The 20,635-nt window shown below is 38.0% G+C and overlaps 1 protein-coding gene and 1 long non-coding RNA gene across 2 annotated transcripts in view; one reads left to right on the forward strand and one right to left on the reverse strand.

Annotated features, from left to right (window-relative positions):
• LOC117939568 overlaps positions 1–11,516 on the reverse strand; it is a 30,527-nt gene extending 19,011 nt beyond the window's left edge. The window contains exon 1 of the long non-coding RNA XR_004655618.1: positions 11,466–11,516. This is a non-coding gene — a long non-coding RNA (uncharacterized LOC117939568). The remainder of the gene's footprint in view (positions 1–11,465) is intronic.
• LOC117939542 (midkine-B-like) lies at positions 1,041–19,996 on the forward strand. Its single transcript, XM_034864979.1, has 5 exons — positions 1,041–1,214; positions 14,821–14,900; positions 16,747–16,914; positions 18,206–18,367; positions 19,801–19,996. Exons 2-5 carry the CDS (start codon positions 14,822–14,824, stop codon positions 19,827–19,829), a joined length of 438 nt encoding a protein of 145 aa, XP_034720870.1. The 5' UTR covers positions 1,041–1,214; position 14,821; the 3' UTR covers positions 19,830–19,996.
• The last annotated feature ends 639 nt before the right edge of the window (positions 19,997–20,635 follow it).

Consider the following 20,635-nt stretch of genomic DNA (forward strand, 5'->3'; position numbering starts at 1 on the left):
CCCCCCCCCCCCCCCCCCCCCCCCCTGCACACACATACAAAATAATCGAGGTTTGTATCGAATTGTGGGTCAAAAATCGTGATACGAACAAAATCCTGGGTTTGGTGTTTCGTTACAGCCCTGATATTTAGACATTAGTGATGGAATGAAATTCAAAAGTTACATGCCTTGGATTTCAGCAGCATAATGTACTGTATGCTGCTACATCAAACTCCTGTTAAATCTCTATTCATTTTCCCATTGACAAGTGCAAGCCAAGTTCTCATGAATAATGAAAGCTTTAGTTACGAGGTTATTTTGGTGTCTTTGATCAGGAGTATGACACATTGCCAACTGCTGTCATGCTCATTTATAAAGCTTAATAAACTATGTTATCTGCTGTGCAGCATTGCATGGAAACTGTAACAAGAAGAACTTGTTGCAGACTTACTTCTCCACATGTTTTGTAATACGGTAAATTCATGGTTCAAGTATTATTTGTGGTATTGTTAGCTTTTGAACAAAATCACAAATCCTAACTTCTTTTATAGACTTTTAGTGATATGTGTTGTGTGATCTAGCAGTTTTAGAATATTATTTTAAATTTATTATTTTAGTTAAAGAAACTACCTTGGGCCTTTTTTAAAGCTTCTCTGATACATTATAGCTGCAAACTTATTATTTTCTCTGCTGTTATCTTTGTTTTTTTAATATGTTCCTTGATTAAGATCAACTCCAAATTTTGGGTATAAGATGAAAGCAGAAACATAAATTGATTCAGTCGTGTCTGATGAGATAAGATGCCCAATGATCAAAGAAACAAACAAAAGCTCAAAAAGAGATTCTCCTCGCTGGAGCTGTGGCGCTTTTATCATCTGCTGATGTGGAGCTATACGGTCAACAAATACCAACTGAAAGTAAAGTTTAAAAATGTTATTTGGTGGAGCATTTTAGCAGTGTCAGACCTAATGGGCTGGAAAGGGTTTTGTATGCTTTGTCTCATGACTATACATCTGTGCAGTGAAATGAGTCTGTTCTTCTGTGTGTTTGTGTGTGTGTGTGTGTGTGTTGATAGTGACTGTGTTTTTGAGGGCATGGGGTGAATGGGGGTAATGCAACCAGTATGAACTGGTTTGGGAGACAAAAGCAGCGGGCTAGGGGAGGTGCATGTGTGAGACCTAAAACAAGAGAGAGACAGAACTTTCCCCCCGAGTCTCCAACTGCCAGGCAAACAAGTAAGTAAGTTTTATATTTTAACTCATCCTTTATGTGACATTTTCTGAACTTTATTTACTTTAAAATGACAAATAACCTCCATTAAAAGTTTATTTGGCTTGTTCTACTTCTTGTAGTTGACCTGATTTCATAAAGCTTAGAAAACCTTCAGGCCCCTTAATATCAAAAGACAAGTTCTGCTGATAGTCCTTAAGGTTTTTGCATTTTAAAAATTGTGGTTTTGAAACTGTTCCCAACGAGAAAACTACACTCTTAATAACTTGTGTTTTCTGTGTTTGTGCATTAAGAATTAGGTCTTCAAAATCAACTTACAGATGTATAATGTATGTTCATTATATATTTGTAATATGATATGGTATAAATACATTTATATTCATATCTAACTTTGTTCAGTGTTCTTGCTTAGCTACTTCTCTAATCATTTTTGTTTAGTGCTACCATCTGCCCTCTGGGGTTTATTAGTCTTTATGTAATTGTTCCATTTTCTGCACCAGATTCCAGCACTTTCCCTAAATCTCAACCTTTAAAATATTGCAAGTAAAGCTTTTCTACACACACTTTATGTGGTGTGTGTGTGTGTGCAGCAGTGACAATACTGTAGCATATTTTGAGGGGTTTGATTAAAAATGTTCGAACTGTACGTTTTTTGCTTAATGCTGACACAAGTAGCTTTGTTGTGTATTTGGCACATTTCCAGTGCATGTGTGTGTAGGAAAGAGAAGGAGAGTGGGAGAGAAAGAGAGGTAGAAAGGGCAGGGCAGTGTTGAGAGAGTTACAATTTATTATCTTGACTTTTTTGCTGACCAACTGGGCAACAGAAAGGACTGGTGAGCAGCAATCAAAAGGTGATTAGAGAGGACGACAGATGCAGCTCAATAAAAGTTAATGTGCAAACCGTGATTGCCTTGGGATGAAGACCAATTCTTTTGAGTAACCCAGTGAAAATAGCCGTCACAAACCTTTTCACTAAGCAGTTGCTCTCACTCGTTCTTCAGCTCAGTGGTGTTTGCACAACTGCGCATGCACCATACAGAAGTAGGAATTTGGATTCAATCCTGCTCGCAAACTCATTCCTCTTTGAGAGTTCATCAATCAGTTTTATTCCCACCTCAAATTGACCAATTTTCCTACATCAATGTTCGTTTTTCACTACCCAATTGGAATTACCCAAAACATCATGATTGATTCCACACAGAGCTCTTTGGCAAGTACAAATTTCATGAATTTTGAAAAAATCAAATTGAAGTGGTTTCGAAATAGTATTGAGTAAAAGTTGACATATTCTAGTCTGTGATTGTCCATCAACATCCGTTCCTTTAATTTTAGTTGGCGCTCTTTCACCCTCATCCTTAACACTGGAGCACCCCAGGGCTGTGTTTTAAGTCCCAGTAGATTGTCTTTGTAGGGCTGGGCTCAATATTTGAGGGGTTTAAAGTGCTGCCTGTTGAATAATGCTCTTTGAAATATTCTGAAAGCAAGATAAACTTCACGATTTCCTTTTTTATTGTCAATGTGCTGTTGGCTTTAACCCTCATGTTGTCCTTGGGTAAAATTAACCCGTTTTCCTATATCAATGTTGTTGTTTTTTTAACTACCCAAAATAACATGATTAATTCTACACAACAATCTTTGGCAATTACAAATCTCTACTTTCATTAATATTGGGGTGTCTTATTCAATTTTGTAGCATTTGAAAAATGTACTGAGTAAAAGTTGACATATTCCAGTCTGTGATTATCCATCAACATCCATTCATTTAATCTTAGTCTAAATATTTCCCACGTTTTGCTTTTCTAACTCAAACTTTAGGTGTAATTTCCTATAAATGAGGTTTATTGACCATAAATTCCAAAAATAACTGTTACTAAAGTTAACAGGTTAGTGTTGCCTGGTGACAAACATTGAAAAAAAAGCATGTTGAAAAGTGTTGAAAAAAGGGACAAAAATGGACGAAAAAATTAAAATCAACAATAACATGCCTCAACAAAAGTGTTGATTTTCAGGAAGACAACACAAGGGTTATGCAGCTATTAAGTGCATTACATTAAACTATCAACCAGTGGCCTCACCTCAAAGAGAAGCAGGTCTTTGTTTCATTCAGCTTTATGTTCCTAGGTTTTATTAAAAAATTACATTTTCCAACAAGAATGCTGAAATGTCAATTTTCACCATGGGGGCCCTGGAGCAAAAAGTAGCTGCTGCCTATTCCTCCACGTGTCTGCGCATTGTAAACTCCTCTGCCAGGTTTGCCGTGTAACAATATTATGAATACTGATTAACAAAGTAATAGATTAATGTGTACCAGGTAATCACAATATTCAATACTTAATATTTAACCGTTTAATCACATTACTGTGCAATATTTAATACTCAGGACTTTTGATATACCAATAACATAATGTCATTCGCATAATGTGTATGCAAACCCTTTAATGTGTATACAAACCCTTTCTTACTATTGTATCCATGTATATAGTTGCTCTCAGGAACGTTGGGTTCAACATGGGGGGGTTGGGGTTGCACCGGCCAGTTTTAATTTTTTTGGGGCATGAACTACTACGACTACAATTTTTTTGTCACTGTTCCACTATCCTTTACTGCGACCGTTATTGCTACTGTTCATCCCCCCCCCAACCGGCACTGTCAGACTCCGCCTGCCAAGAGCCTGGGTCTGTCCCAGGTTTCTCCCTAAAAGGAGTTTTTCCTTACCAATGTAACACTATGCTTGCTCATGAATTGTTGGGACTTAAAAAAATTATAGAGTGTGGTCCAGACCAACCTACTCTATCTGTAAAATGTCTTGAGATTTTTGTAACCCCCCATCCCCCCTGTAAATTACACCTATGCATTAGACCACATCCTCAAACAACATTACAATTCCATTATTACAATTATTGCCACATTGTAAACCTGGGGGCTTTTGGGGCAATACTCGGTTCTCTGCAAATCTTCTTTTGTTAAGAAAGTCTTTTTCAGTAAGTTAAACATTTCTTACACAGATGTTTCACATTAAACGCCTTCCAAGGATCAAAGGGTGTAATCCCTCCCTTCCTGGTGGGTTTTAACGAGAAACATCTGCGGGAAGTGTTGACTACTGGTTGACTTGTGATTGTTCAGGGAGAAAAATAGCTGATGATTCTATCAGTATTGGAAGACACATTGGAAGTGTACAGCCAGTGGATACACCCAAAAAATTTTATTGGCCAGGCTAACACAATTCATCGTGTTAGGTCACTATTGAAACAGCTGAGCATGTTTAAAAAAGAACAGGACAGATGTTGCACGCTCTGGATCAGCAGGGCACCAACCATTAGGCAGGTTCTCCACCCACATTGCTGCTCACAGAAAAACACCAACAAATGGATTCATACAATGGATCCATATTTCCTGTCATTCAGCATGACAGGAAGAAGCTGTCTGTCCATTTGATGAGAGCAATTGAGCCAAAACAATCAAAACTAAACATAAACTTTTGTTTACTGTGGTTAAAATGAACCCACAGAAGATAAATCTTGCAGCAACATGTGCTACTGATTGTCCAATGTGACACAAATGATAATGTGTTAATATACCATAGCTAGTGCATAGAGAACAAGTCACGTACTGTAAATGAGCAAGTAGCAAAGGCAGGAGCAACGTTCTGTGTTTCACTCTTATCTTAATCTTAAAATCCTAATTATAAAAACTCTCTGAGCCCATGTAGGGCTGATCATATCAATACGGTTTGGAGGACTTGTTGATATGATCAGAAGTATTTCTACCCTCAAATTCGACCCACAGGAGCGTTTTCCATCCTTGTAGCTAAACCAGAGGACGTCCCAGGTTTAAAAACGCTGCTCACGTTATGTCATGGTATGGGTTAAAATCAGTGCATCTGTTATGTTAACTTCATGTCCTTGGACACACAATGTGACATTGTTCCTTTCATTTTTAACATCAAACAAAACACAAAACTCCCATCCCGTGCGTAAAAGTTCGGTTTTGTTTGATCCATCCACCCCCCCAATCTCTCTACCTATGTGGAATTTTGCGTTCTTGTAGTTTGTCACTCTACTTTCTGTTTTGCTTAAGTAGTAATTACGGGAGGCCGCTAGCAGGTGTCCTAATTGCTGCTTGAACGAATTTGGCGGTGTTTTTCAATCTCGATAATATAAGTGAATCTAGATTATAATTCTGTGTTGGGGTGAACTGGGGAGAATTTATATTGGGTTATTAGATCTAAGTGGTGAAAGGTATACAGACATAAGCACGTGTGTACATTATGCACAACTTCACACCATGGCCATTGAGAATATTGGCTTTAAATGGTGTTGCATTGTAATATAACCACACAACTTCTGTGGAGTAGCCTGATCAGTATTCCAAATTCATAGACTCAACTTTTTGGGGATATTTAGTCATAAGAATTGGGAAACAAGTTTGGCATATGGGCAGCCATTCAGCATGTACAGGAAGTGTTGTTGGCAGTGTAGTATGTATGAGAGCTTGTATTGCTTGGGATTGCAGTTGAGCACAGAAGTTTGCAGTAATACTGATTTCAGTCGTTTAAAAACCACACACGATGTCACAGCAAAGTGTCTCCTCGTGTTGGACTGTTTATCATAGTGTTTTGACGTTTTGTTTCCAAATGAATAGCACTGACTCAACATTGTGCTTTGTATTCAAGAATTGGTTGGCCATCTCTGTCCATCTGTCGACGGAGTCGTTTTGTTTATTTGACACGTCATCATTGCATCTTGCAACACAATTTCAGGAGGTACAATGATCATATGCAGGCTGCGTGAAATGGGGAACCTCAAATAAGCTACTAATAATGCTTTGGAGGGGAACTGATAAAGTCATAGGTTTATTGAATTTCTTTAATCTATATAGCTATTCCGAATTCTTCTTGCAATTATTGCACTGGAGACTGTCATTGACATCTCTGTGTATTAAAATATGAAAAAAATAGTATGCTAAAGATTGAGGAGGTACAACAAATCAAAGCAACAAAGCCCCCCCCCCCCCCACCCCCACCCCCCTACAATACAAGACTGGATAACCCAATAACAAATAGGCTAAACACAAGGGCAGCGGACCTGCGAGAGATGATCATGAGTAAACTGGATACCTGGAGACCCCATTCGTAGTTACCATGGCTTAAAAGGCAATTACAATGTTTTTCAAACTATTTTCCTATATTTTTGTGTCCATGTGACGGATTTGACATTGGTCCAATATTAAGCAAGATTGCTGTGAAACAAGCTACTATATAATTTAATTGGGCAATTCCCCAGCTTGCATTTACTTTCACTAAAGTGCTTGTTTTGCCACTGAAAGGCTCAGATTCAAATTACAGGTGCCTGACAACATTGTGAAAATGATTTCTACGACCAAAATCGATTCATTTTCAAACATAAATAAATCTATGAAATTGTACTCCATGTAAAAATGGTAATTTTAGCATCGTAAAATACACATTTAAAGTTGACAGAAACAAAATAAAACTATTAAAAGCCGTTTTTGGTCGTCTTTCCATTTTTCCAACCATCACAACTCTTCAGCTAGTTTACCGATTTACCTGTGAAAATATGTTGGCTATACAAGCTAAAAGTATGGCTTTTTTAAATGGAGTCTGGTGGGTTTAGCGCTAGCGACTTCATAGCTGTTTCTGGTTGAACAGAAAGGTCTCAAAGAGGTTTTAAAGGTCTGTTTTTGAAGGCATGCTTTTCATAATGTTGCCAGACACTTAGAATATATTAATCTGAGCCTGTCAGTGGCAAAACAAGCATTTTTGTGAAGGTACAGTAAATACAAGCTGGATATTTGCCCTATTAACTTAGCTTGTTTTGCCACTGACGACTGCAGCGATCTTGCTTAATACTGGACCAATGTCAAAGATTGTTGTTCCCATCAGTCACTTAGACCCAAAAACATAGGAAAATCCATGTATAAAAAATGGTAGTTACCCTTAAATGACAAAGCACCCTCTTAAATTCTGCTATTCAGCAATTCTGAGCAATACCGGAAAAAACACATACACTAGTAGATCTAAAAGGAGAACACAACAAGCTCCCACAGCAAGACCGAGTCACCATCACATTGGCAGACATCCAAGGGCGAGTGTCTCACTTGAAGAGCTGGACGGCACCAGGGCCGACATAATATCACATTCTGGCTGAAGAGGAGGAACCATCATGGAAGGGCAAGCCCCTGCATGTAGAATAGACACCAGATGCAGTCAGTATCTACACTGGATATTGGACATTCTGCAATTATCATAGCCTGAATGTGCACTCAGAGCTCACAGCCCAAAACTCAGTATATGCTGTTGTGTACTGAAGCATACTTTTTCACTCCGAGATAAATAAATAAACGCCTGTGTAAAAAGGCTGTTACTTATGGATGTTATGAGACATGTATGTGTACTGTCTCTCAAACTAGGTCAAACAGGGACCGGTAAAAAGTAATTTCCGCCGCTTGACTTCATTTCCAAATCCTTAATTACCGAGTCAATGGCAATGCACACACACAGACACACATGAATGCACACTGACCAGCTCTCAAGCACCAATCTCTAACCTCCCTCACTTTTAATAATTTGGTCAGAATGCAAACTCTGGGGAACAAAACTTGTTTTATTCACAGCACACTTGGCTTTTCAGATTAAAAAGCGAACATTTCACAGAATTTCATACTGTCAGCCTTTTAAAGTATTATGAAGTGTGTGTGGGGGTGTGTCTGTGTTTTGCTTCAGTGACCAACCGTCAGATAAGGGGCCACTTCTGCAGAAGTTAAAGGGTCTTTGTTTTAATCCCAGTTCTATACTGCGGACAAAGCCCTCTAAAAGCTTAAGAACGCCAGCATAGAGAATGACATATCTTAAAATTCTACAATTTTGACGAGGTAAACATTATCCCACCAAGACCTTTTACAGGTCTCCATAGACAAAACAGCAGTATTAGGCTACCATGCCAAAGTAGCCATGGAAACCATTGTGCATTATGCCAAAATGTTAAAGCTGTATTCAGATTGAACACAAAGTACATTTTCAACCCGCTTTAATTGCACAAATTCTACCATTGGAGTGGTTTTTCAATTGGTGTGTGTCACTCTGTCTCTTTCTCTCTCTGTAAAGTTAATGAAAAGTAGGACACCAAGTGCAAGAACAATACTCACATGGTTGCAGAACATGAGAAACAACAATATAGTATCAATTGTGACAGAAGTTTCCTCCCAACTCACTGTCGATGTTTTGAAATCAACACTGCTCACAATTTGATACTGAAAGGTGTTTCTAATAAAAATAAAAAAACAAGCTGACTGTCTGATGCTCTTTCATGGGCGGGCCAAATTCTCTGGGTTGGCAAAGCAGAGAAAGGGTCGGTAACCTTGCCCCTTATGACCTCATAAGAGGAAGATTCCAGGTCGGCCCACCTGAGCTTTCATTTTCTCAAAGGCAGAGCAGAATACCCAGGGCTTGACATTTTTAGCCACTGGGGGACCATAGGCAGGCTGAGGGAACGCATATTAATGTTAAAAAAAACTCATAAAGTGCAATAGTCATGCCATGGGACCTTTAAGATAAACCTCCTAACCTTTGTCACCCAGCCAGAGAGTTTACTAACATATAAAAACTCAGTATCCAAGGGCTTTTGTCATATTGGACTTCAGCGTGTAATAACATTAAGAGATGTATCACACATTCAAAAGTATAAGTAACAATTGTGCAGCACCAGTTAATAGCGCCAGGGTAACACATGGATGAGGTGTACTATGTGCCATGTGTCATGGTTTTGATATTGCTCACAGTAACTGTGTTTGCAAACTTCCATCAACTTCTTCATCCTTGTTTCCTCACTCAATAGCTTTTCTATTCTTTCATATACTGTGACAGAGAGCAGCAATCTTAATGAGCAGAGGGTGTACTTGTGTAATTACCTGACTGTAAAATGACTATGACTATGAAATGAATTTAAAATGGCCACTGGTTACATCCTAATTTAATCTCTGTCATGGGGGAGGACAATAAGACACTACAGTCGCTGAAGAAGAAGGAAAGCATTGCTTGCTTTTCTTTCTCCGACACCCTCATTCCAGCGGAAATAATGCCATTCTCATGCCATTATGACCCTGAAGAAATCTTTTCTCTGTCTGCTTTCATGTTCATAGAATGTGGTTTCAGGACTGATTTTGTTTTGTATTTTTCCCCCGTTGTGTCTGATGGCAGATGGACCTCTAAGCACTGACAGAGATAATCAGAGCAGAGAGGAGAAAGTCACTCGAGGGAGTTCAGAGTTTTTCTGTCTGTTGACCAGGATTTTTCTTCATTCCCACGCTGACTACAGTAGTCAGTAGGCAAGTTAATAGATGGGCAGAAATCTTTAAAGTCAATCCCTCATTATTATTATTCTTTATGTTTGGACTAAATGCAAAATTACAGAAGAGCATTAGGGCCAATGGTAAAAAAGGTATTTGAGTTTGGACTTTAAACTCAGAATAAAGTCAGAACTCAGAATTCAGAGCTTAAAGTGAGAATTCTGCAAATATAGTGAGAATTCTGCAAATAAAGTCAGAATTATGAGAATAATGTCAGAATTTTGAGATTAAAAATCAGAATTATGAGTTTAAAGTCAACATTCCGAGATTAAAATCAGATACTGAGTTTAAAGTCAGAATTCTGAGATTAATGCCAGAATTTTGAGATTAAAGTCAGAATTCTGAGATTAAAGTTAGAATTCTGAGATTAAAGTCTGAATTCTGAGTTTAAAGTCAGAATTCTGAGCGTAAAGTCAGAATTCTGAGAATAAAGACAGAACTCGAATAAATGTTTCACGAGCGCCCTAATCCTCTTCCGTACAAAATTAATACAATATCAAAGAACCTTTAAAATCTCAAGTACTTCTCAGAAGCGTTACAATTTAATTAGACTACTAAATAAACCACAATCAAATCTTGAAATTTGTTTTGTTATACTATATTATGTTACCTAATTTGTTTAAGTTTAACACTTAACATCTCAGCAGATCTTCATCAGAACAGTGTGGGTGTGGTGCATATAAACCAAGCCCGTACTGATACACCACCCTTTGCAACCATGATGTCAAAGTTCAACTCGTTATGCAAAAAAACTCCTGCAAGCATGGGAACCCACACACAAACAAGGCCAAGCAGTGTCGGGGAGGCAGTTACTGACTTGTAGCCCACTCACTTAAAATCCCTGTTCTTGTGGCTACCAGGGTCCACATCTATTTTCTATTTAAACCAATCAGAAGATGATGTAACCTAATGAAATGGATGCATGGCCTCAATATCACACCACGGTCTGGTTTATTGTCTTTATATTCAGTCTGATTTAATATCTACTTGGGTGGTTAATTGTAATATTAATAAGTGCAGGATCTTTTATAAAAGTTAAATACATGAGAATTCCTCCACAAAGGAAGTATGATCTACTGTCTAATAGGTCCCTACACTTTTGGCTTTTGTTATGTTGCACAAACACACTTACACTAAGAGACATAAACAAGCCTTGCGGTGTGGTCACAGTGTGTTTCTCGGTCACTGGCTTCACTAAGAATGAGATTGTGTATAGTGGATAAAAGGGTTGTGACAAACTGTCCTCTCTATCTTTTGTTTTCTCTCTTTTCACTCTACTTTTCCATGTGTGGGCGGCAGCTTCACCAACAACATGTTCTCACCGTGTACACTTGGTAACACCTTGTATGTGTGCATGCAGGGGTGTGCATAAGACTGACATGTCATCATTATGAAATGACACCTGTCATTAACATATGTCATTAAATGTCATTTGGTAAATTATGACACTTGGGGGAAATGCAAATGGGGGGGGGGGGGGTCAGGACCAACCCCATATGAGTTTTGTCACCACCCTAAAAGAGGATGCAAAACATCCTGTGTATTGTAAATAATGCAATAACATATAATAAAAATAATTGTGTAAGTCAGCGATTTTCAACAGGCAGCCCGCGGACCATATCCAGCCGGTCAAAGCTTTCAGTCTGGCCTGCAGAATAACTACTGAATTCAAAAAATTGTTTTTTTTATCTTAGTTTGCCACAATTCTTGAAATTTGGAAACATGCTTGTAAACTTAGCTGCTGGCTAATCAAACCATTCCCGCTGCTGGAGCGAGCCGTTCTCACTCTTAACGCCTAAAATACGGACGTATGGGCAGTGGCTGTTAACGTCTGATGCGATGAAAAAGAGTGTGTTAAATGACGCTAAAGGAGACGACCAAGTGTGTGTTACATAAAGGAGACCTTTAGCGCCAATAACAACGACAAAAGCACCAGACCAAGCATATTTTTACGAGAAAGGAGTGAGAATGTGTTGGCTGGAGCGGTAAATCCATCGATGCATTACAAGACCAAAACAAATCCGTGTGGCATCTAAATATGCACATGAATGACATGATCGTCATCGTTGCATTCTTCATTCTTGATGATGATGCCGGTTGTATTCCTTTGCAACAGCGACCATTGCATTGCAAATGTGGCATGCAGGTTTAGCAAAAGTCGGCAAATCAAACGTGTGGCCTTTTATCAGATCGTTCTTCATACCTTTTAGACATTTTTGCCCGACGACAGGCCTTTCTACTTGAAAGCATTTTCAACCAATCAGGACACTGTATACTACAACATCTCGGCAATCAAAGACTTTAACCATCCCTCCTCAGTGAACTGCCTCCTAGTCTGAGATCATTTTCTAGTTAAGCCTATTTATAATTTTTTTTAAGTAGTCCATTCACGCTAATAAATGTAAAGAATATAGCATTAATTTATAAGAAAGTTAAAATATCAAGGCATATTAGGGCATATTCACATTTTATTGTATTTGTTTGAAGTGTCTGCTTACAGAAATTTCGGCCCATGTAGTTTATGACCCTTGCTGTAAGTAGTAACAAAATAGAAACAGGGCAAAAATTGAGTCCAAGAGTTCAAAAACATCTTGGACCTCCCTTTTCCTTGCCTCTCAGTGGTTTGGTCCACTGCGTCCTATACACACAAGTACTTATTTTCTCTCATAAAGATTAAACTGTGATATTTTAATTACTTATACAATAGCTAGTCATGACAAAAAACTGAATTTCTTTCCATGAATGCTCTATGTTAGTGATTATTTACCTAGCTTGTTTGGTAGCTTGTTTAATAGCTTGATAGTTAGTTAGCTAACTTGCTAATTCCACCCAGCATGCTTTGGCTGGTTACAGAAAATGAGCCGGCTGGATGGTTATCAAGTTCTTTATTGCCATAAATAGCGTTTTTTTCCCCCGTGCTGGTACTACTGCTGGTTGGTCGTGTAAAAGCTTGGAATGGCTCTCCCATGGGATGCTGCTTCAGTGCTTTTCAACTCCAGTCCCTGGACAGGTTATTAGAGCAGCAGTGCATAATTGCAGCCTGGCTGGTTCTTGAAACATCCATTCTATCATGCTCCACCAGTGTTGCTTGTGCTGTGTGTTAATGACTTAAAAAGAGAAAAATTGAAATTAAGAAAATACAAAATGTTCGGAGCTTTAGATTAGGACACAGACATTGTACATTTGCATTTTGTAGATGTCTCTGATGTCTCCCCATTTATGCACGTGTTGCTACTGAGCTTGTGTGTGTAATTCATGCTTGTATGTAAATACAACAAAGCATGAATTGTAATTTCCCCTTGTGGGATTAATAAAGTAGACATTATTATTATTATTGTAAACAGATTGAACAAGTTCATTGAACAGGTTTAGTCTGTTTGTTAGTATACTGCATGCAGTTTGGAAAAAAACATTTGTATCACGTTCAATTATTTGTTTTTTGACAAAGCATTCAGCCACTTCTCATGGCTGTAAATGGCTATATACTCTATACAGTGGCTTGAATAAGTTTCCACACCCATGCTAAAGTGGATTAAAAAGAGGAATAAAAAACGTATTTTGGAATTTGATCTTAATGCTTTAAATAAAAAGAATTTAAGAAAATCCAACCTTTTAAGGACACCAATTTTCTTTGTGATTAAATAATGTATTATAAATATATAAACGTTCTTACTTAAAATACAGAGGACGTAAATAAACACATCACTTTGTTAAATTCCCATAGAGGCATTACATTATGAATACATTATTCATTCACAAAAAAACAAATTGGTGTCCTTAAAAGGCATTAAGATCAATTTCCAAAAGATGTTTTTTTATTCCTCGTTTTAATCAACTTTAGCATGTGTGTATAAACTTATTCAAGCCACTCTATGTATATTATATATACTTATATGTTAATGGTTATGTGGGTCTACTTCTAACAACCCATCTTCCTTTCTGAGCATGACTTCAGGGGGCCTTTGAAGCATAATCTTAGCTATTACCTATAATCACAATAATATTCAACATGTTGACTGGCTCAGGCTGTCTGTGCTTTAAGAAGTCTTCAACCAGGATTCCTGTGCCCAGGAAAACAAGACCACCCCCCTGAATAACTACCTTACGTCCTCTGTAGTGATAAAATGGATGACAGGCAGACCACAGTTGCTGAGGGTGGGCAGACAGCGCTCTATCACCCTCATCCTAAACACTGGAGCACCCCAGGGCTGTGTTTTAAGTCCCAGTAGATTTTCTTTGTAGGGCAATATTTGAGAGGGTTAAAGTGCTGCATTTTGAATAATGCTCTTTGAAACATTCTGAAAGCAAGATAACCTACACAATTTAATTTATTTTGTCAATGTCCTGTTGGCTTTAATTGAGTGTACCTGCACTGTAAATCCTGTTTTGTTGAGATACAAGTGAATTTATTTCTAGTTATGCTGTTGTGTGATCATGTGCTGTGAATCAGATCACCCTAACACTAAGGCTTCGGGGATCAGTCAGTATATATTGGATCTTACTGGCTAGTGAGGCAAAGCTTCTAATAGTTTATGATGTCTCTTGGCATGCTTGAAGTCTTTGCTTAAAGCTAAAAGAGTTAAGTGGATTGAAAAAAACTTGCATCTTCTGCTGGTCTTCTGTCTCAACAGGGAATATTTTCTAGAAATATGACAGGAGTGAAATACATTTTATAGAAATAGTCTATTTGTCACTGAATGCTCACTATTGGTGAATGTAATGCTTTTTATGATCATTTTGTCAGGATTTCTTGGACTGTATTGTATGCAGTGCAGGAGATATATCGCCCACTATTACCCACTGATGGAAGATGTGAAGGCCGCTGGCATGTGATACAGTCATGTAATGCAGTAACATGCTTGCATGGACATACCAAAGATGCTCTAGAATATTTTTGAACTATCTCTGAGCATACTTGTAGTGTGAAAAGTCTGTTTGTAAAAGCATACTTTATCCAGGCTGTTCTCATCGACCAGCTGTGTACACTCTGTACTACAATCCTGACATTTTCACTCCACATTTAGGATTAGGAAAACAATTGATGTGCTTGTTGGCTTGTAAAAAGACAGCCCGTGTTCTGAAGTCCCCTGTCGGGTTGTTCTGAGCTGTTATGGTGTGGTGAGAGGAGGAGATAATGATTTCCCATGAAATAACCCTGGGCTGAGGGTCAGCATTTAATGGTTTACCAGTTGTGATTTATGTGAATCTTTTTAATGTTGATTTTCTCTCTACTGTGTGTTTGTACAGGATGAGGGCTGCGCTGCTGCTGCTGCTGTTAGTTACTCTCATCACTGTCAAAAGTGTAGCTGGAGGGAAGAACAAGAAAGGCAAGATACTCTCTCTCTCTCTCTCTCTCTCCCTCCATTTCCTTCCCTGTTACGATACATCATATGTTTCTGTAATCAAAATGTATTGCAAGTATTGATTGTGGAAGCCTACTGTACATTTTTCAGATTTTTTTTTCGGGATTGACTTGTAGTTTTGCCTAATGATGAAGCATATAACATTGAGTTGTCCTTTAAATTCATTTGGGATTTACAGCTATTTACAGTGGAGTTGAGGGCATTGATTACAAATGTATATATATATATATATATATATATATATATATATATATATATATATATATATATATATATATATATATATATATATATATATATATGTGTATACATACTGTATATATCTGAATTCATACACGTATGTGTATATAGATATATACTGCCACCTAATAAGGTTGTTGTTAGAACAATCCATCATTCCAAAACATGGGAAAAAATGGCGTCCTGTTCCAAAAATTGCAAAAAGGAACTCTTTTTTTCAAGATTTAGTATCCCAAGCTGGTTTTCTATTCAGCTTTTGCCACCTTAGTGTGCATTACGCCCCTATGAATTTATTTTTATTTTTTTAATTGTATTTTTGCATTATGAGGAAGCATATAACGTAGCTTATTTATAATGCATTTAATTTGAGTGGAGTTGTCCTTTAAATTAATTTGGGATTTACAGCTATTCACAGTGGAGTTGAGGACATTGAGTACATAAATATAGGGGTATACATACTGTATATATCTGTATATACTGTTTATTGTTAGAACAGTCCATCATTCTAAAACATATGGGAAAATGGTCTCATGTTCCAAAATTTGCAAAAAGGAAGTCTTTTTTTCAAGATTTAGTATCCCAAACGGGTTTTCTATTCAACTTTTGCCACCTAAATGTGAATAAGGCCCCTGTCAAAAGCAACTTGTAGTTATACCAATAATTGTGGCGGGGTTGGGTCAGTGGGTAAAGCAGGCACACATATAGTTCAAGGTTTATGCCTCGATGCAGAGGTCCAGGGTCTGAATCTGACCTGTGACGATTTCCTGCATGTCTTCCTGCTTTCTCTCCCCTTCTAACCTAGCTGTCCTGTCAAATAAAGGCAGAAACGCCCCAAAAATAACATTTAAAAAGATGGATGCTCATACAGCAGAGTTAGTGGGGTACTGATGTGGTTTCGAGGATTTCCATCTGCTAACACTTGCGGCTACGCTCTTGCTGAGCTGCTTTTAAGCTCTAGGATTGGTTTACTTCTGCCCTAAAAACGTCCAAGCAACGCACCACGTTTTAAAGGAATAGTTCAACATTTGGAAATGCTCATTTGCTTTCTTTTTGAGTGTGACATAAGAAGATGAACACACTCTGTGTGTGTTAAGTGTAGCGTTATAATGACCACGTGGTTAGCCTGGCTTGGCATAAAGACTGGAATTTGGGGGAAACAGCTCTGAAATACACCCACCAACACCTCTTAAGCTTACTTATTGCTATTTTTCATTTGTTTAATTCAGACACTAACTGATCTGTTGTCTATGAAAAGTTAAAAGGGACTAAAAGTCTAAACAAATCAAGCAATTTTTTCAAATTTTATGTGACATTGGCACAGTGGAGGTTGATGAATACTTTTTCAAATACTTTACAGCACCAGCCAGTCACATATATATTCCCAAATATAATAAAAATAGATTATGACTCATTTGAACACTTCCATATTTGGACCTTGCTGCTCAGGTGCATGGCACTGAACACCCTCTTGCTTTATCTTTTAATTTGTGGATTACATGTTGAAATAATACGGAAACCATGCATGTCTCAAATAACCAGTAAATAAAAAAAAACTTTGTTCTATCCTCAGAGAAAAACAAACCTTCCCAGTCCGGGTCAGAATGCACTGAATGGCGCTATGGCAACTGTGTCCCTAGCAACGGGGACTGTGGAGCAGGGTTTAGGGAGGGGTCATGTGACCAGCAGAGCAAGAAGATGAAATGCAGAGTACCTTGCAACTGGAAAAAAGACTTTGGAGGTAACACACACATGCATACATGTGCACAGACACACAGAATGGCACTGCTCCATTGGACCTTTAGAGATTTGATGGGTGGATACATTGCAGGTGAAATTAGGGAAGGTAAATTATGTGAATTTTAGTGTAAAGCAATCTGCAACTCAGTACAAGGAATGCAAACGTGTGTTCTTTTTTCCACTGACTGAATGACTCCACAGGGAATACGGAGGCGGTAAAAAAACAACATCTCACACAATCAGACCTTCAGGAATTCCTTTGTGTAGCTACAGTGACACAATTTGTGTTGACAGTGTGTCAGTGAAGATTCAACTCTAATTGAATCAGCCACACATGTTTATGACATACTTTGTGGTGAGATGCCTCAAGCTTGTAATTAAGACTTTTGTAACCATCATGCTCAGCAACCCAGCCTGACGGAAGTTCGTGTTTGGTAATTTAATGTGTCACAGACACGTTTATCCCGTTTCTTTTCTGATAATCAACACATTTTTAAACTAATGTAGGCAAAAAATGCTTTTCTGTGTAAATAGTTGATTTTTTGTATAGTAGGCCTTGTCAAAAAATGACTAGAGTGGGTACAGGTGCATTGGCATGGTGTTATTTCAGTTAGCCTAATAGCTGGTTTCACTTGCATGGAGAGATGATCTTATGGAAAGTTCCCCATGTCAATCTCTATGTATGGTAAAAGGTATGTGATTATGGGGGGGGGGGGCTATTTTTAAATACAAAGGGCATCGGAACTTTATCAGGATGCAAAGTATTCTGATCCATGAAATAACTGGCCTTTAAAAATAAAAATGGGCCTGCCTCTATGGAAATTTAACATAGTGTTTTGCATACTTATGCCCCTTGTATTTTAAGGAAGAACATTTATTTATGTATGATACATTATTCATTCATAAAGAAAATTGGTGTCCTTAAAAGGTTGGATTTTCCTAAATCTTTTGAATTAAGGCGTTAAGATCAATTTGCAAAAGGTGTTTTTTTATTCCTCTTTTTAATTAATGTTAGTCTGGGCGTGTAAACTTTCTCAAGCCACTGTACATTGTTCACTGTGAAAAGGTTAGACAAGTTATTTTTAGTACACACTGAGTTCTGTTTGACAGATAAGAACAAAACTATGCCAAAGCTCAACTTGGATGCATTTTCTTAAATCTGTGATGTGTCTACTTTTACTGCCCACGTGAACCCATTAGAGTTATCAATTCCCACTGGACCACATATGTATGAAAGCTGTGTTGGATGTGTTTAGTTATCTTCTGTCTGTCTCTTCCCCTCTCTCTTCTAGCTGACTGTAAGTATCGGTTTGCTACTTGGGGAGAGTGTGATCCAACCTCTGGCTCGCAGAAGAGAACAGGGACATTGAAGAAGGCCCTGTTTAATGCGGAGTGTCAACAAGTTGTTTCTGCCTCCAAACCTTGCACTGGAGAAACCAAGACAAAAACCAAAGGTTAGCCTGACAAGTTCACTACTGCTGTCCCTACTCCATATCAGTGGAAACAAACGCACTTATGTATCTTTCTCTTTAGCTCTGCTCTGTCCTGGGATCATAGCAAAGGAGTTTGTGCTTGATTGCACATTCGCAACCATAGCGGATTTTTGCGTTTATCAGTCATTTGTCCATCTAGTCCACAGTCATACTAGCAGCTCTGTAAGGTACAGTACTTTGAGCTAAAAGCTTACATCATGCTCACCATTACAATAGCAACTTGCTGTTTTTAAGCAGGTTAAACAATGTTTATTTATCATGTTATTTTGGCATATGATAATGCAAACATTTGCTAATTAGCAGAAAAAAAGGGTTGATAGTAATTTTATTACCTTTGCGGGTATTTGCCCATGTATCAAAGTATTGGACAGGTAAAACTTTGTGATGGCGCTTACCACAGCTATGGTGCAGGATTATTGACTGTACAAAATGTGGCAATAGTAATCCATCAAATAGTCGTAGAGACATTTTAAAACCATGCATAGCTGGGACGGTGAATGAAGTAGGATCCAAAAGCACAGGAGAGCAGGCGGGCAGCGGAGGTTTGGGGATGGGGGCAGGACCACATAACACGCCAACAGGAACAAGGATCTGACACAAGACGAAGAAAACACAAAGACTAAATACAGGGGCTAATGAGGTAACAAGAGGCAGGTGACAAGAGGGCTGGGAAACAGGTGGAAAACATCAGGTAATCACAAGAGCGGGAAGACACAGGAAACAAAGGCAGGCGGAGACAAAAACCTGACTTCAAAGTAAAACAGGAAACAGAACATACAGACATTCAGGGGAACACCATACCGGAGGGGAACACGACACAAACACAAGACCAGGGAGGGAACACGAAGAAGGAAAGGACAACGGAATTAAAAAAAAAAAAAAAGGATTGCCAAAGTGATTAGCTTTCATCTTCTGAGGACCATGACACCATTTCCTGGTAATCCATTCAGCCGTTATGGACATGTTTCTGAAATTTGGTATTTGGTTTTTTAATGCTTCAACGAAACCTAGACCTAGCACACTTGTACAAAAACATGTGATCTAATTATAGACTGCTACAACTAAGAACTGCAATTCACTGAGCTTAATTCTGCAATCAGATTCCTCTAGTGCCAAACTGGCGATTTCTTTTTAATGAATAGCAAACTGTGTTGGTTCTCTGTGTTTTAATTGCTGATTGCTTACTTGCTATCTTACCCTTGGACCACCTTTAGAATCTTCTCATTTTCACTTCTCGTCCATGCCTCCCCTGAGGACCATTTTGACTGCATGTTAATATTATGCATATTTGAACACTCCTTTAGTCATTTGCATGTCACATTCTTGTACTGTTACATACCAGTGCATTAATGGTGTGACTAATAGTTGTGTGTATGTTTGTGTCTTTTTTCCAGGAAAGAAGAGAAAAGGCAAGGGCAACTAGAAACAAGGACGGACTTCAGAGTCAAGAAAAAAACAGAAATGAAACAATAATTGTCTGAACCAGCAGTCCTCTGACAGTTGGCCCAATCACTGACAACCCGATTTCCAAACACACAATTTTGAATACAGTCTTCCTCAACCATGACAAAAACATCAATTTTATTTTTTAAAAAGAATAGTCTAAATCTGGACTTAGATGCAATTTGTAAATATGCACTAAACCTTATATTAGGACTAATAACTCGAGCATGACCTATGGCATTATAACCAGCCAACCCAACTTCTTCAAATCAAAGGGCATTTGGACTATTAATTTCATAGGCATACATTTTTTAGACCAGCATGTATTTCCTTTAAATTTTAAATATTGCAAAAATTTTCTGTTAGGGAATTCTCTATATCTGACTGATCACTACCAAACCTTTAATATATTAAATACATCTGGGCATCCACTCCACCAAAGCTATTTTTTGGGAATTGAATCGTTTAGTTAAATAAATTGGACGTGTCAATGGTATCCACACACAACCTGTATACTTTGTGTTCCAGCTTATTCTGTCACAACAAACACAGCCAAGCTTCTTATCCCTTTTAATAATTAATAAGAACTACCATATCTACTTCTAGATGAAAGTGTTTTTTGAATATCACCTTTATAAATCTGCCTTAGGATCGCACTATCCCTTAGTACATTACATAGATTTCTTTCTCTTTGAGTGTTATACACATTTTTCTTTTAAAAAAAACCTCTCTAGGTTTTCACTTATTTCCCTTTTTCACCCTCTTTAGAATGGCCATTCTTTTCTC

This window comes from Etheostoma cragini, chromosome 24 (genome assembly GCF_013103735.1).
Source record: "Etheostoma cragini isolate CJK2018 chromosome 24, CSU_Ecrag_1.0, whole genome shotgun sequence".
In the NCBI taxonomy this organism is placed as follows: Eukaryota; Metazoa; Chordata; class Actinopteri; order Perciformes; family Percidae; genus Etheostoma; species Etheostoma cragini.